The sequence below is a fragment of the Dromaius novaehollandiae genome, chromosome 5, assembly GCF_036370855.1.
Source record: "Dromaius novaehollandiae isolate bDroNov1 chromosome 5, bDroNov1.hap1, whole genome shotgun sequence".
NCBI classification, from domain to species: domain Eukaryota; kingdom Metazoa; phylum Chordata; class Aves; order Casuariiformes; family Dromaiidae; genus Dromaius; species Dromaius novaehollandiae.
In genome coordinates this window covers 55,447,687-55,463,891 of record NC_088102.1, presented here as the reverse complement: position 1 = coordinate 55,463,891, position 16,205 = coordinate 55,447,687, and the positions used below count along the sequence as shown (strand labels likewise).

The following is a 16,205-nucleotide window of genomic DNA, read 5'->3' as shown; positions in this document are numbered from 1 at the left end:
TGTTATTGGTAACTTCTGTTCAACAGTGGCTTCTGTTTATATCACCGTGGTTGGCGTGGTGCCCCATGGCATGATGTGAGTGATGTCAGAGTGAACATAATGAAATATGTAGACGAATAATTTGAATACAAATAGTTAAATGGTTATAAACATTTAACATCAAATCATTCATTTATGTTCCTCTAATTAGCTTCCATCAAAGCATTCTTATTTATTCTATTACAATTCTCTACACACTGTCATTTTTATATTGACTCCAGGCCAGTAAATTATCCTATGCGTTTGCCTCTAAAAAGACTTCTACCTGCATGATATAAAACTCAGGCTGAAAGACATAAAAGTCATTACATTAAGAATAAATATATTATTTTAACCTACTACTAGTATAGAAACTAAAGTTGATGAAAACAAAAAAGTCTATACATGATGAAATCGTAATCTTTTTCTAATTTTATTTAAAAATATAATCTCCTTAACCTTAGTAATCACATAAAAGGGACAAGTGAAATAAAAAAAAAAAAAAGAAAAAAAACCACAGAAGAAAAATTGACTTACCCCAAATTGCCATGAAAATAGCAAAGAAGACAGTCCCTCCATTATCAAACAAATGCGTAACCTGAATAGAAAATAAATAGATTATGAACAAATAATACTGCCATCTTATCTTTTGCTCCAAAGAATTCCAGAGTACATAACAGGTAGCACAAATTAAAAGACAGGCATCATATTAAGAAGTCCTATTCCCATGTTTCTTCTACCAAAATATTTTTCCAGTTCTGTCTTTCACTATAATTTCAGCTATAGTATTCAAGACAGTTAAGAGTTCACACATCTCTGTCTGTGTGCTTCACAAATACTGAGAGCTGCTCTGGCCATGTCTGGACAGTTTAGAAATTCCTCCAGAGTCCCACTCATATTCTGGTTCAAATTTAAGCTCATTGTTTTCTATTTTAAGGTTTTTAGAACCTTAAATCTCTTTTCTTTCCACTTTTGTTTCCTTGTACATTGTTAATGACTCTTTCCTTGCCATTTTATTCTTTTGCCAAGTGCTCCTGCAATTCCTCTGCCTGTAAGAATACTAAATTTGAACCAGAATATGAGTCTCTCAGGCCATCTCAGGTCATCTCAGCCTCCAAATTGTTCCTGATGACACATGCTCCTTCCTAAAAGGCTAGTGCCCCATAACTCCCATAAACCTCATATAAATTTTAAATAACCGCCAATGAAGTGTAATTCTACACTGTGCCCTTAATTTCACCTCATGAATGCTCTCATCTGTTGGATTTATCCCTTTTCTTACTCTTCCTTATAAGCTTTTGGGGGAAGAATATATATCCTGCTGAAAAATCCAGGGCTCACCAATATAAAATAAGTAATAATAATTTTCACATCCTATGGATCACTTGAAGCATCTGAGTGGGCCATGTGATGTCCCACCTTTTAGGAAAATGTCACCATTTATATTACAAAAATCTAGAAGCTATTATATGGAAGCCATGATATGCAAGGGTATTTAGGAAGCTGACATTAAGAGCAGTGTAGTTTCAATAGATTGAATGTTGGCAATTGACAGTGATTTATCCAGGGATAATGGGTCTAAATTTCTTTGAATGAACAGTGGTTTAAGATGTTGCTGAGCATTAGTAAGCAGAACACTGGCACTAAATTCCCATCTGAAAAGAAGCATAAATCTTTACGAGATAACAGACCAAATCAATAGGAAAACTTATTGAGGGGCACATGTTAAAAGGAGGATCTGAAGACACAGGAAAAAGAAAAGGGAAAGCAACACAAACGTTTTTGCTATGTATTATCTTAAACTCTGCAGACAATTTATGGTGGTTTTCTACCCTTTGAAATAAGAATAGTGTGTCATACTCTTGAAAAAACTTTGCTTTCATTGGTGTTGAATCAATATTTGTTCTCAGGGCCAACTTTGAAGCTGAAAGGAAACCCTTCCTTGTGCCTATGGAAGTGTGTAGGTAATCAGATTAAGTTTTGTAGCATTGTGACCTTCTTTTATACATGAATGTGTTCTGACCATCAGGAGCGCTCTTTATGCAAGGTGCATCTCAAAGGATAGAGGATGTTAGGACTGACAGCTTGCCTCAGGCAGTTTATCAAACACATTCAAGCAAGAGTAGGATGCATAATAGCTTCCCTGTACTTTGTCATTGGGGCTGTCCTCCGCAGCAAGAGCCAGGCCTGCTGACAGATTTTCATTCTTTCAGATAAGGCTGTCATTATTGCTTCTGCCTAGCAAATTAACAGGCAGCCAAGGGTATTTGGTAAGCGATCTCACTCTTGAAAAAGTTAATAGAAACAGTGTTGCTTGCCCCTAAATTTTATTCCTTCTCAAGTTAAATGATTCTAATATTGAAAGAATATAGTAACAACACGTACCTTTTATCTGCATGCAAGTCTGGCTTTATTCTTCATGGTACCGAAGAAAATGAGAATTTACTATCTGATATTTGGTATCAACAAGTCCAGTGTGCCCTCTATATGAATCACATAATGGGAGCATTGTATGTACAAATATGTCCTTTCCTCTGTTTTTCTATTGCTTTCATAAAGCACAAAACCCACCAATATAATAGGTATGAGACCTATTATGACCTCACTGTAAATGTGACTCGTGAACAAAGGCAGCAGAATAAACCTGATGAATATTTCAGTTTTGAATGTACGTATATGTGAGTAAGTCATTTTGGATATTCTGCTCAGTAAAGAGTGCATCTTTCCAAGGGAATACAGAACAAACCAAAACAAATGAACAAACCCAACCCAGTAGGTTTAGTGCTGCTAAAAGGAGAAAACACATATCTGGCTCCAGATCTAGCGCTATCTTTAGATACAGAGTTTGGGCTCTAACCATTCAGTACCACACTCAGAATAAAGAATTGAATGGCTCGAAGACTAACTGAATAGACTGAGGCCCACATTGACCAGAGGCCTCTAAGTAGAGGTGGCACACTCTAAGAAGCAGTTCTAGTCAGTCGGCATACCTGACTGATATTATCATCATATGTGATATCCTGTGCTTTGAATCCACTCTGAAACAACACCTTAACCATTGCGCTTGAGGGCAAGGTGCGATGGGAGTGGAACTAACTGAGACAGAATGCACCATGCTGATGACTTACACTGATTAAAGAGTTCATTTAATGTGGACAAGAATGTCGACTTGGACATTCTGTTATTCAGATTACAGCCCAGATATTACATTCCTTTCCCTTAAATTATGAACATCACTTCAATGTGGTTTTTAAAGGGACATGAAAAAAAGAGGGAGGGGTTAGGGTTAGGGTAGCAAGAAGGAAAAAGGCATCTTTCTATTTCGCCTCCAGCTTTGCAAAAAAACTTGGCAGAAAAAAACATTTCAACTATATGATTTTTTTTGTATTACTTTGTTCTATCCAAACTGCTCCTAAACATGGAAAAATGGCAGTTATTAAATGAAGGAAACCCTTGACAAGAGTTTTAATAAAGTAGAATATGAGCACAAGGCCTTACATAGATGAGGCAGGTGCTACGACAAGCAGGCCTGGGGAGGGAAACTTCACTTAGTAAAAGTAACTTACTAACTTACTTTTCCTAATTAACTCAATGCTTGTGCACTTGTATACTGTAGGTTATTTCAAAGTAATGGATAAGGATTAAAATACTTATTCCAGAATAAGAGCGTCTGCCTGGAATGAATCAGGGATAGCTTCCCTTACATTTCAGCTTTTTGGCTGTGCGTGAGGAAGACAGAGAAGAAAGATATGTTCCAACAACAACAAAACCTGAGGTTGACCAGTTTTTCAGAGCAAAAGCATTGGCAGGAAAGTTTGGAGCCTATATTAACATTCACAGGGTTTGCAGACATCAGAAAACGACACTTGTGAAGAGGAGTGATTACTCCTGGTCCTCCCTGGTTGTCACCTGATTTTGATTCAAGGAGATTGGTTTGAAAACGTGTGGTAGTAGCAGCAAGGTGGAACGTTACCTTTTCTGCTACAATTTGTTATTTACGACATGCCATTAAAAAGAGATGTTTGCATGATTTAAACAAGATCTCAGTGCAAATATAAGTGTGAGAAAAAATGCTGCTTATTAAATGAGGTTGTTAAAATAACAGGACCTAAAATTAATACATTTGGGACTGTAGTATCCCTTTAAATTCCTGTCAAACTGCAGTGGACTGTTAAAGAGGTACTGCCCATCCTCTAAAAAGAGACAGTTCTGGGATGGGCTGTATGGCATGCATAATGCTATTTCCATTAAGAAAACTCTTACCTTCAGTAAACATTGTAAAAACTTACAAAATTCATAAAAAATAAAGTTGCGAAAAAAATTCATGGAGCTATTTTCTGCTATAAGGTTATATCCATATTTAAAGATAAAAAAAGAGTTTTGCTTAAAAATGACAATTTCAACACAGAATTTATAGCTGTTTCAAAACAACTTTTTCATTTGTCATTATAAAATAAAATATTAAATTTGCAAAGTTAAAACAAAAATAATTTTTATTAATCTCAAATGTAATTTTTTTGAATTTTCATTCATAGAGAGTTCAGAAATATCCAGTTTTACTAAAAGTCCTTTCCATACCAAATTTCAAAATCTAATGAGATATTGATTTTCTCTCCGCGACCCATGGACAATTTCTTGCTATGAAGTCTGTACTTATCTTCTGAGCTAAAGAATTCCACGAAAAATGCCAAGGTTGTTTTCCAGCATTGTACATTCCACGCATCAAAACATATTGATAAATGTGCTCACTTGAAAACATTGCACGTACACAGAAGTATCTGTGATTATTCAAGTTTGAAGGATAGCTTCTTGTAGCAAAATATTTATTTGTGTAAAACCTTTGCTTTAGCTTGACAGAGCTAAGCACATCAGAGGCACATTATAGCCCTGTGCAATGCAAGAGAATTCCTTTAAGGGCAGAAATTCAATCACCAAATGTGCAAGCAAAACAGAGTAAGAAGTCAATTACAGGCCAAAGTAGAAAAAACCTTCCAAGAAAAGTTTTGTTGTTCAGGGGACTTTATAAATTGATAAAAACAATGGGGATTTAAGAAGAAAATGCTCACAGGTACTACAGCAAATCTTAGAATCATCTCTGAACACATCATAGATTTCATACTTATTATAAGTATGAATTTCAAAGGCTTAAAACCCTGTAGAGAAACAACATATTTTGTAGGAGTCTTTACTGAAAGAAGGGCAGACATTATACAATGAAAATGGACTTTTAGACAGAAAGTATCTTGATAGCAATAAGCTAATAATTACCTTGGCGTATATGCAGCTTTCATTGAGTTTTTGTAGTGTACAATTGCGTTCACACATAGGACACATGATGGTTTCATTTGCCTCGCAGATCTCTTTGCTTTAGCAGTAAGACAGGAAAATAAAGGTTATAAAAGGCTTTTAGCATTGTTAACATTTTCTCAGGCTCCACTGTTTGTGGTCTACATTTGTTAACATTATGCCTACACCGCAAAACAGGCTCAACAAAATAATTTCAGAATGTTCTGAATATTCAGAATGAAGAGGGAAATCCTCAGTCTTCTGAAGTTAGTAACCTTAAAACTTCAGGCACTGGAGTTGTGTGCAATGTCTTTGGGCATCAGGCTATGCTTCTCACGCTCATAAATATCTTCAACAGAAATATCACAAACAGAAAAACATTGCTGTTCATCAGCTATTTACCACATATCTCCAAAGTTACGTAGAAGATACCTTAGAGGCTGGACATTACTGGTATAACTGCACTGATTTCAATGAGCTTATGTCAGTCCCCATCAGCTGAAGGTCTGTTCCACAGTATGATCACATACACACTTAGGTCAGTATGTCACCATGTAAAAACCCATAGTTAATAGCCATCATAGGATGACAGGGATTTCTGGTATTAGCATTTCAAGTATTTGTGTTTTTATTTCCCATGGATCAACTTACGTAGAGGACTAATGAACAAACATTTTAATAGCCTAGTTTTGGGAGGAAAAATACGTTCAAACCACAGCCCACTGTTCAAAGGTCTTAAGATTCAGGACGATGTAGTGTCATTGACTTCATCGGGACTATTCATACTCAAAATGAAGTACATAATTAAGTGTCTCGACCAAGGCAAAAGGGAATTGACAGAAATGAAAAAATTAGGTTTAAGACAAATTTTAACTGTAGTGAGTAAGCTTCCCAAAGAATCTCATCAACTGATCGCCTTTCCCCATCCTTTATCCATGCTGAGATGCAAAAGAGAGGCCTGAAATGATTCTATGTCGTGCTAAGAAAGTAACAGTATAAACCAAATGCCAGGAAATCTCTCCTGATTTGTGTTTAAACAAACACTGTGCTTTCACTCGCTCTCACATAAAAGCTGAATTCACAGCTCTGAATTTACATTTCTAATGCTATCTGGAAGATTATGTTTATTTCCAAACAAGTGCATCTATTAAATCCTGTCTCTGAAATAACAGTAAATAGAAATAAAAGATCACGCCCACCCTAATGTCATTTATGTGATCTCAGGTCATACTTCACATAGGTTGTACTTCACATACCATCATCATTGCTAATTCACTGAAACCCTACAACATAATGTGGACCTGACAAAAAAATTATCCTAAGCAGCCCTTAAGCCTGAGTGAGCACAGACAGTCATCTCAGAGTTGTAATGCAAATCTTAAAGCGTCACATAAGAGAATTTTCTTTGTTGCATATTCTTTCAAATAATAAAGGATGGAAAATAAAATCTCAACAATATAATAAAACAGTTGAACAACAATAAAAACTGTTGGCAAATATAAGGCCATACTATGTTGTGCTGTGAATTTAAATGCTATATTATAAATGTCATATTTTCCATGTTCTATATCTCGAGTTAAAACCTTGGTTTGTTTTCAACAACACCTGAAGTTTCACAAAATTGCACTGACACTGATAAGTTACATGCGTTAGCACTTCTCTGTAAAGACAATAGCGTTTGTTAGACAAGTGCTCATGACAGCTGCAACGTTAACTGTTACTGCAGTTCCACTGTTCAGTGTAACAGAGCAAAGTACACTTCTTTGTACTGTCCTCACTGACATATCTGAAATCTGACTGGAGGGAGCACATCTGTAATGGTGAAAAGATGCCAACCGTGCTGTGTTACATTCCCGGCCTTTCTGTTTAACAGACCACAAAGGGACACATTACAACAGTGTTAATTAGTGATATGTATAAACCCATTAAACCAATCAAAACCAACCTTAAAACCATCAGAATTATTTTTGTATAGACTAATCAACATACAATAGTTTGACATCTGTCCTGACAATAATGATACACAAAAGATATGGCACATAGACTATTGAAAGAAAAGCACACAAATAAAAAGAGTTCTGAAGAACTGCTGAAGGCCCTTCCACATGATCACTGCTTTACACTTTTCCCAGTTTAGCTATGGGAGGGCAAATGGATCAAAATATATTTAAAAGCATATGAAACAAGAAATACAGGTACATGATCTGCATTTTTTTTCTGCATGTCTGAGCCCTAAGAACGCAGTCTAAATATTCTGGAAGCTACTATAAACTTCAACAGAGATTCTCCAAAATTGTTGTTTAGTTACCTTCATTTCACAAGTGAACCTTCAAAATAGCTGTCAACGCTATAATCACAGTACTCTCAGGGATCTTAGCGCTGAATCCTGGCAACCGCAGTACTACAAAGCTTTATTCCAACCCCCCTTGCTCATCTAAGAAAAAGAACATCCTCAGTTCCAACCTGCTTCCAATAAAGCTGCCTGTCTTGTGCATCTGTGTTGTGACAGAAAAGTGTTCTGCTCCCTTGCCACGCAGAACGAAGAAACTTCTGCTTCTAAATATGGACATACATGTGTGTTTGCTTAGAACAGTATATATTCCCTGATAGCACAATGTGCACGAAGGGTTTTGTTTGACTGTCGTATTAGACCACCTTCTTCCTCCCTGCATAATAAATGTGAATCAAGTGACTCCACCAGCTCTGAAAGTTTTTTTTCCTAAAACTTTAGCAAGGTGAGGGAGAGATACTCAATGAAAAAAGGCAAAATGCAGTGTGAGAGGAGGCACTTGCCCTGGATAAGAAGGAAGGGTACCACCAAAAGGGTGTAAATATGCTCTATTTTCAACTCGCTTGCTGCCAGCCAGGGAGGAACTATACAGATGACCCTTCCGTTCTACAGCCTTGCAGCTACCGGCCAGAGCGCTGCATGGCTCCATGTGGCTGGGGCCCGTCCCACCACCTTGCAAGGGAGTGGGCCAGGCCCAGAGATCATGGCCAGGTTCAACCAAGAGTTGAGATCCCCAGGCAAGTTCATGGTCATGAGGCAGGTCTGAGGTCAAGCTGGGAAGTTAGCCTGTGGGTCAGGGCTGGGATCAGTGCCGGGGAGGGTAACCGGGTCTGATACAGCCCTATGATGGCTGAGCACTGTGGTGATGGGGCCAGGCTGGGCAGTCAGTCCGCAGTTGGGACTGGCAGGGCCTGGGGCCAGATTGTGGCACCGCCACGGCGTCACAGGGCAGGCACCGACAGTCCCAGCTGGGCTGACATGGGGGCCTGGGCTGGCTGGGGGAGGTTAGGGGGTGGCAGGGACATCATGGCCTGGCAGTGCCCTTGGGGCTGGACACCAGCACTCAGCCTCACTTCTTTGGCCTGCTGCTGCTGCAGCCAAGGCCATAGCACTCAGGAGACAGAGGAGAACTATATAAATTTCACCAGGGGAGTGAAGGCTCATCACCACAGATCTGCTTATAAACACTCTGAGTGAAGAAAAACTGCACTGGAGGATCCACACACAGTGAGATGCCACCAGTGAGCTGGGCGCAGCAGAAGTTTGACTCGGCACCTGCAATGAACCATGTGGCACCACCCCAAGGAAATTCAGGTGCAGTAGGGGCAGCTCTCATGCAGCTACTGCACAGCAGAACAGCCCCTGACTTGGGAGCAGAGGCGGGCATCATACACTTTTTAAAGAAGACAACCTACTTCTTGAATGCAACATCATTCTTCATAACCCTTTAATTGTAATCAGCATTTGATGAATATTTTATGGCAACATATGCTTGTGCATTTGCTTTTTCTCTCTGTGCTGAAAGTGCACTGGACCTTGGTGAAAAAAAGAATAAAATGGTCATTTTCTCTCTCCAGCCACTAGAGGGAGGCTTCATATTAGCTAACCCAAATCCAACTACATAATGTCAAAAGGTGAACGGACATCACCAAAGAAAATCACACTTCTGTAGAAAGGATTTAATCAGTTGATAGGTTCAAGTTTTGTGGTACCCAGGGCAGATGAAAAATGGCTTTTGTCACAGGACTTATCATATACCATAAATCAACACTTCCTACCACCCGCTGGTTCCTAATAACAGACATTAATAGGACAAAATCTCAGTTTCACATGAAATAGTATCAAACTGAATAACACTGAATAGAGATTTGGAGCACTGTTACAACTGATATACTGACATAATGCCCTGACACTAATCCTAAAGTCCTAACTGCCACTGGGTTTCCTCCGTCCAGATTTGGTCAGAACAAAATACCTCCCTCAGTTTCTTGCTGATTGCTGGTGAACATTGCATTTGCATACTGTGACAGCTGCAGTGCTCAAAAATAATATATTTTTATACCATTATTAACATTTATGTAGCCACTTTCTTTAACTGACTGCAGAAACACTAGATAAGTAATCTCACAGTGCCAGAATATGGCAAGAATAAGGACACTTAGGTTGTTTAGTCTGCCTGCCTGCCAATGGATGACTATCTTCTGTATGTATGAAGTTTCTGTTTAACACTCACTAAAGGTTAAGTAAGCATATATGGCAAGGAGCAGCATATTTTATATCTTTCATATCACTGTCCATTTTAATTAGTTAAGTATACAAGGTAATACAGGCAAGATCTGCACACATTTTATCAAGCCAGTCAAATCACCATGAGTTAGGTAAACCCTGTTCTTGAATCCATGTCTAACAGCGGGTCTTACTGATGTGGTCATAGCAATTCATTGATGGGATTGTATTGTGTAACGACTAACCACAGATTCACACCCTCAATGGCAAAGATGATCTTCTACCCCAAATTATCACATCCAGATTACAGATGTCCTTCAACTGCCATAAAGTGCACAAGCAGAGCAGATATTCTACATGGTCTAGTGTAGGCCTACTGGTCTTCTGTAAATACTTTGAAATTAACACCAGTCAACGTTAGCTACAACAAACAGCTATATAACTCTCTCCCCATGCCCATTAGGCATCTAAAGCTTACATAGTGGCTCACTTAACTTTTATGCTCGTGGGTCTGCAGCAGAGTTCAGAGCCCCCAGTGGGCACCTCAGCTCTCTGCGTAGCACAGCATGGCACTGAAGTGCCCCAGGAAGGGACTCGAAACAACCCACCTGCATAAAGAACTAACTAAAATCCTCATGTTCTGTGTGCAGCAGCTCAACACCAGCCGAAAGAAAAAACTGAGCACAGGAAAATGTAAAACTAGCCTAGCTTTGATCTCCTGAGAATTACACCTACCGAAAGCAGATAACTGCATCTCTCCTTTAAAAGATCTAAGCAAGGGTTGTATTCTCCTTGAAGGGAGGAGGATGACACACATACAAACGTATAATAGCTCAAAGACTGAAAAATCTAAATTCTGAGAGATTCTTTCTTTTTCTTGGGGAGCAGGGGAGTGTCAGTACCACATGTTTTTCTTCCACAAGGAATGTCTGAAATATTAAGCTGCTTTCTTTTTCTTGGGGAGCAGGGGAGTGTCAGTACCACATGTTTTTCTTCCACAAGGAATGTCTGAAATATTAAGCTGCACCCTGATAATTATAGATTATGGCCCCTTGTTCCCCTGTTGTTGAAGCTGTGCCATTGTACAGCTGAAGAACACAAGATTCCCTGTTCAACAGTTCTAGTCTCTGCTCTGAGGACAGGCTGATCATGTACTCCACATTGCATTCATTGTATATTGCATACATTTATTGTATAACAAAGAAGATTTTTGTTCAACATTGTAAAACAATGCTAGTACAGAGAACGATATCATAAAGATAGCATAGTTTCCTGGCTGATACTTTTACTCCATTTTAGTGCATTTAATATGATTTGAAGTTGTAAAGTCACTAAAGAATTTGTATATAATAGAAAACCTAAAAAAGCCTTAATTACAGTGCTGCAGAAACGACAATATAATAACTCACTGTGAAATGCAAGATAAAGACAATTCCCTAAACCAAGTTAAAATATTCCTGCTCACAGCCTATGAAATCTAACTCCATTATGCTAACAGCTGAAGCATCCAAACTACTTTGAACAAGGTTGCAATTTAAAGAGCACTGTTACTATTCAGTTTGATGACACCTAATGCAAAACTTTGTAATAAAGGTGTTTCCTCTGAAACAGTTCTTAAAAATGCAGTCAGCCCTTACTCTATCACACTCATCACTATTTCTAAATTGACATAATCCCCTCTCAGAGCAAAACCGTACCAGTGGGAAACTTGAAAACTATGTTCATTTCACTTGGTTACAATCTCCCTTAATTCATGTCTTCTCGCTGCAGTTTACACCAACACATTCAAGAATTTTATCAGATTCTAAGTTCAATGATATTCACGTTGCATTTAGAGGAAAAAAACTGCATACACAAAAAGAGCATAAACAAAGCAAAACTGCATAAACAGAAAGTTCTGCAACCATACTACACTCTGAAACTCACAGGTTGGATGGGTCTAAAGAGGGAGAACGTCTGACTTCTTCACCCATTAGTCGTCACTATACTGATAACCATTGCAGTATATATTACATTTGAATCAGTATTTTCTGGTTTTCCTTATAGACAGCATGGGAATTACTGCAGATGCAGTGTTTAAGAGCACTTGATGTAAATGATAAGCATCCAGCTTGATGCAAAGCAGATACATAAAAACTGACACACTTGAATGAAGAACTGAATATTCTGTTTAGTTATTATTACATGAGCATCAAATCTGGAAAGTATATAAAAGTATAATTATGTAAAATAAATATATTTAAATTTTCAACAGGATTTTGTACGTTTTTAAATGAGATTTTACCTTACTTGGCTGGAATCCATTGTAAATAATCCATAAAGAAAAACAAAGAGCCCAACAAGGGCAGCAGGAATAAGCATTCCAGTATACCATCCCAACCAGGCAAAATACAGTCCAATTTTTTCACCAAAATATCGCCTACATGAGGAACAAAAATACATATATTGTTTAAATGTATCTATCTTCTGAGTAGTAGAATAATTCTAAAAAGGAGCCACGATTATGAGCTTATGTTAAAATTATTGTCTGTATAGCAGTCCCGAATCAGTATTTTTTAATTTAGGCTGACATAAAATTCTAGTGACACTAACTGCACTCTCACTAAAACAGGTATTTTATAAGGATGTAATTGAAGTGGTCTGCAATTTTCATATCCCTTCAGTGACTAAGTAGATGCACTGATTTCAACAGTAGGAAATTTTCAAATGCAGGAAATTTTACTCCCTCCACCACATTCGTGTGTGTGTCTGTAAAATACATAATTTCTGGAAAGGGATATAATTTGGCATGGTCTAAATATTCCATACTAAAAACAATTTATGATGGATAATCATATATTAAGATATATTTCAAACTATTTGAGAGAAAATAGTAGACTGAAAAAAGAAGCTGAAGATTCAGTCTTAATGCTTCGTAACTTGGATATCAGTTGCCAGAAGCGATGAAATGGCAGTGCCTGGAAAGTCATGGATGCTACTATTTGATCAGCACAGAATTGTCTCGACACACACACTTAGCTACACAGACTTTAGTGGGACAATATTTAGAGATAATGATTGGTTATGACTGTCAGATCAAGTGTAAAACAGCAGGAAAAATGAAACATTGGTATTCCATGACCAGGACGAGTAAAATATGAAAACACACCACAGTTACTTAACTTCCATTATACATATTTCTCTGCTGTAGAAGTGGCAATCTATGACATTAATTATGAAATATATAAATAGAATTTTATTTAAATTCACAGATCCTTCTTAACAGTTAGCTGTATCAATAGTAGGCTGCATTTCCCCTCCACTGAATCTGGTAACACTGACTGTCCATGTGGGTAAGTCATTTGGAGCCATGTTCACTTCAAAGGTGCTGTCTTGAGAGGCAAGTAACTGATCAGCAGACCACTTTAAGGGTTTGCACTTTACGTTTCATTCCCCAAGTTGTCATGCAAGTGGATTTATGTGCTTTTATGCAGCTTCATTTGAAAATAATAGGTCTGCACAAAAGACAACCCAAAAGAAACAGCTCATAGAATTTGTCTCTTATTTTTTAATATTAAATACCTAAATTTTACAGTAAAACACAAGGACAAGGATTTTAGCACTATGTTTATCATGCTGTTCATATCACAGAAACAAGCTACTTTTCAAAGTATTTATACCTGATTAAATCCAGAGGTTGGTATTTGTACCACATTCCCCACCGTGCCCAACGCTCATATAATAGGTGTCTGTGATTTTGAGCTCCGTGTGTTTTGATGGGATGTCTGCTTTTGTGGCTTCCCTGAAAAACACAAAGAAATAAAAACATATTAGTAGCCACTGTGGAAAAGACATACATTTATTAGATATTAGAATGCAATTCTAAATGACTATAACATCACTTTTTAATAAGTAAGTTTCACTTACTATGGACGACTCTAGGGAATGTCATCTGGAGCTAATACATAAGCCTAATACAAGGGATGTGGTATGAAATGGCCAGTTTCTCTAAGAACTAATGACAAAATAACAGGACTAGACTACAAAGAACAAGTCAGCTCCTTATATGGCTTATGTGTAGTGTTGTATTTCACTCATATATGCTTATTTGTATGCTTTAACCTATCTCATTTTTTTTCAATTTTTTTTATGAGATGTATATGTGCTATTTTTCTCTCCCATAAAATTTCAAAAATTTCTAGTATGTCAGCTTGATTCTCCTCTGCTAGACATTTTCTATGACTAAATTTAATTCCTGATTAAAAGTATAGAAAACCACAATGTTTCTGGTCTTTCTATGGCATTTTTTTTTCTTAAGATGATGGAAATAACAGAGCTGGCATTATTCAAGTCCACACAGGACTCTCTGAGGCGCTAAAAGCAAAAGACAGCCCCAGTCTGACCCAACAGGCTTCCTTCCAGCCCTTGCCTGACATTCCACAGGTTGCCTGAGAGCCTCAAACCACCACCTCATGCTCTGCAGTGCAAAGGTAACACACAGATTCACTAGATCCATCCTAAGCAGAAGCTCTTGTATTCCTAATTTTACTCCAAATCTGAGGCAGCACATCTCTTCTATTCCAATATTTTCCAGAAAACACACATTCCTCTAGGCAATGCTTTATTATGTTATTTAGTAATGCTAAAGAATATCTTTCATCAAATAACCCCAAGGGAGCCACATTACAGCTTGAGAAGACCACAGAGTTCCCCAGAGAAGTACTTCAAAGTCAGCAGTCTGATAGATTTTTGACTCTTCTAGATTCAAGTAATTTAGATTTTTAACATTTATTTGAAATCCTGAGCATCCCCTGCAATTGTAAGAATGAAGTTTACTGGTTACAGTCTGCTGACCCTCTGGCTTAAGAATGAGTCCAAAACAAAGCAAAACCAGCAGAGGGGTCCAATTCTACTTATTTCCCATCAATACACTCTACTAACATCAATAAAGAATCATCAATACAATGTCAACACAGAGTGTGCCCTTTGCAACATCTGGGAAGGGAACATCAGCTTATTCTCACATTCCCCTGAATGAGTAAGTGCAATGCATAAAGCATTACTCCATATCTTATTTTTTAAAATCTTTTATCTTTTCTGCTTTCTTTCGCTTCTTTCTGTGTTCACACGACGACTGAATTTTCACTCCCATTTGCTTATTTGTTTTAAAAAAATGGAGAGCGTTTAACTGCAAGTCCTTAGCACCAGTCCAACAGCAATTAAGACTATTTTAAAAGTATGATTTCATTAAGCTTATACCGATACTTACAGACAGTCGTTTATGACATAACAAAGGAATATATACACGAAAATGGATACGATAACATGGTTTTGGAAGTTAGGGAAAGCTTAATAGGTTTTTCTGGTAGTATGGCTAGCTTTTCCCTAAGGTCAATAAAGCCTAACTGAACCGTTAACAATGATGTTCAATTATTTATCTAAAATATTCCTTCTCCATATACCCTTGTATTCAATTATTAATACCACAAAAAATTTACTCGGTGAATTGGAAAGCACAGGCCAGTCCCTGAAAGACAAGATCAAGTCACAGTATTCAGCCAGAGCAACCACAGTTCACAGCTGCAATTACAAAGCTGCTGATTGTGGGATCATAGCATGAAAGGCATTTAAGAAAGATGACCAAAGACGTGTGTCTTGCTTCTTTCTTTTCAATACACAAGGTCTGTCTGAAAAGCCCTGAAGTCAAAGACAAGTCCTTCATTTATTTCAGTGGTTATGAGTCTTCAGTAGCCTTTAATGTACTGAAGAAGATATATTCAAGTAAAGTTATCCACAACTACACAGAAAGCACTGAAACAGGAAATAATTAACTAGTTTCCCTGTGATCCACCACACAGCCTATTAGAAAAATCAAACATTTTGTACATGGCACGCAGAAATAATTTAAAGCAACTCATTGGAACAATTGATGTTCTTTTTAAGAACTCCACAGGCAATGTCCATTTAATGAAAAAAATTAACGCAACATAATATTCTAGGTCAGTACAAAACTGCTCCAGGATATTATTACAATGCCTTAGATTAGAAAAAGTCAAAAAGCCAATATCAATTTAAGACTATAAATAAAAAGTTTGAATAGATTACATAGTAAAATAGGTTGCAAGACAAAATTAAAAACAAGTAGGATCTCAGAATGTTAATACAAGTTTTACTTTAAATAAAAAAATAAAATTAATACAAAATACATAAAATATACAAAATACATAAAATATACAAAATATAAAATTAAACAGGTTACCTCATGTGGTGGAAATGCAGCTTCATATGTTCCATTGTTTAGTAATCTATTAATACCTAACAAGAAAAAATGCATTAGTACCCATAACAATTTTTTATATGTTTGATTTCAAGCAGTGCTAATTTTCAAGTTATGTATTGAGAACAT

The 16,205-nt window shown here is 37.2% G+C and overlaps 1 protein-coding gene across 8 annotated transcripts in view; it reads right to left on the bottom strand.

The window, feature by feature from the left end:
• The window catches only part of ANO3 (anoctamin 3), a 304,803-nt gene that overhangs the window by 118,533 nt on the left and 170,065 nt on the right, over nt 1-16,205 (bottom strand). For all 8 annotated transcript variants that reach the window (XR_010389446.1, XM_064512865.1, XM_064512866.1 and 5 more), the window contains 5 exons: nt 16,059-16,114; nt 13,480-13,601; nt 12,105-12,239; nt 5,287-5,383; nt 556-616 (listed from right to left, as the gene is read on the bottom strand). Coding sequence is in view for 7 of the 8 variants with exons in the window: in XM_064512865.1 (XP_064368935.1) it covers nt 556-616; nt 5,287-5,383; nt 12,105-12,239; nt 13,480-13,601; nt 16,059-16,114 (471 nt within the window). In the remaining variant the exon portion in view is untranslated. The remainder of the gene's footprint in view (nt 1-555; nt 617-5,286; nt 5,384-12,104; nt 12,240-13,479; nt 13,602-16,058; nt 16,115-16,205) is intronic.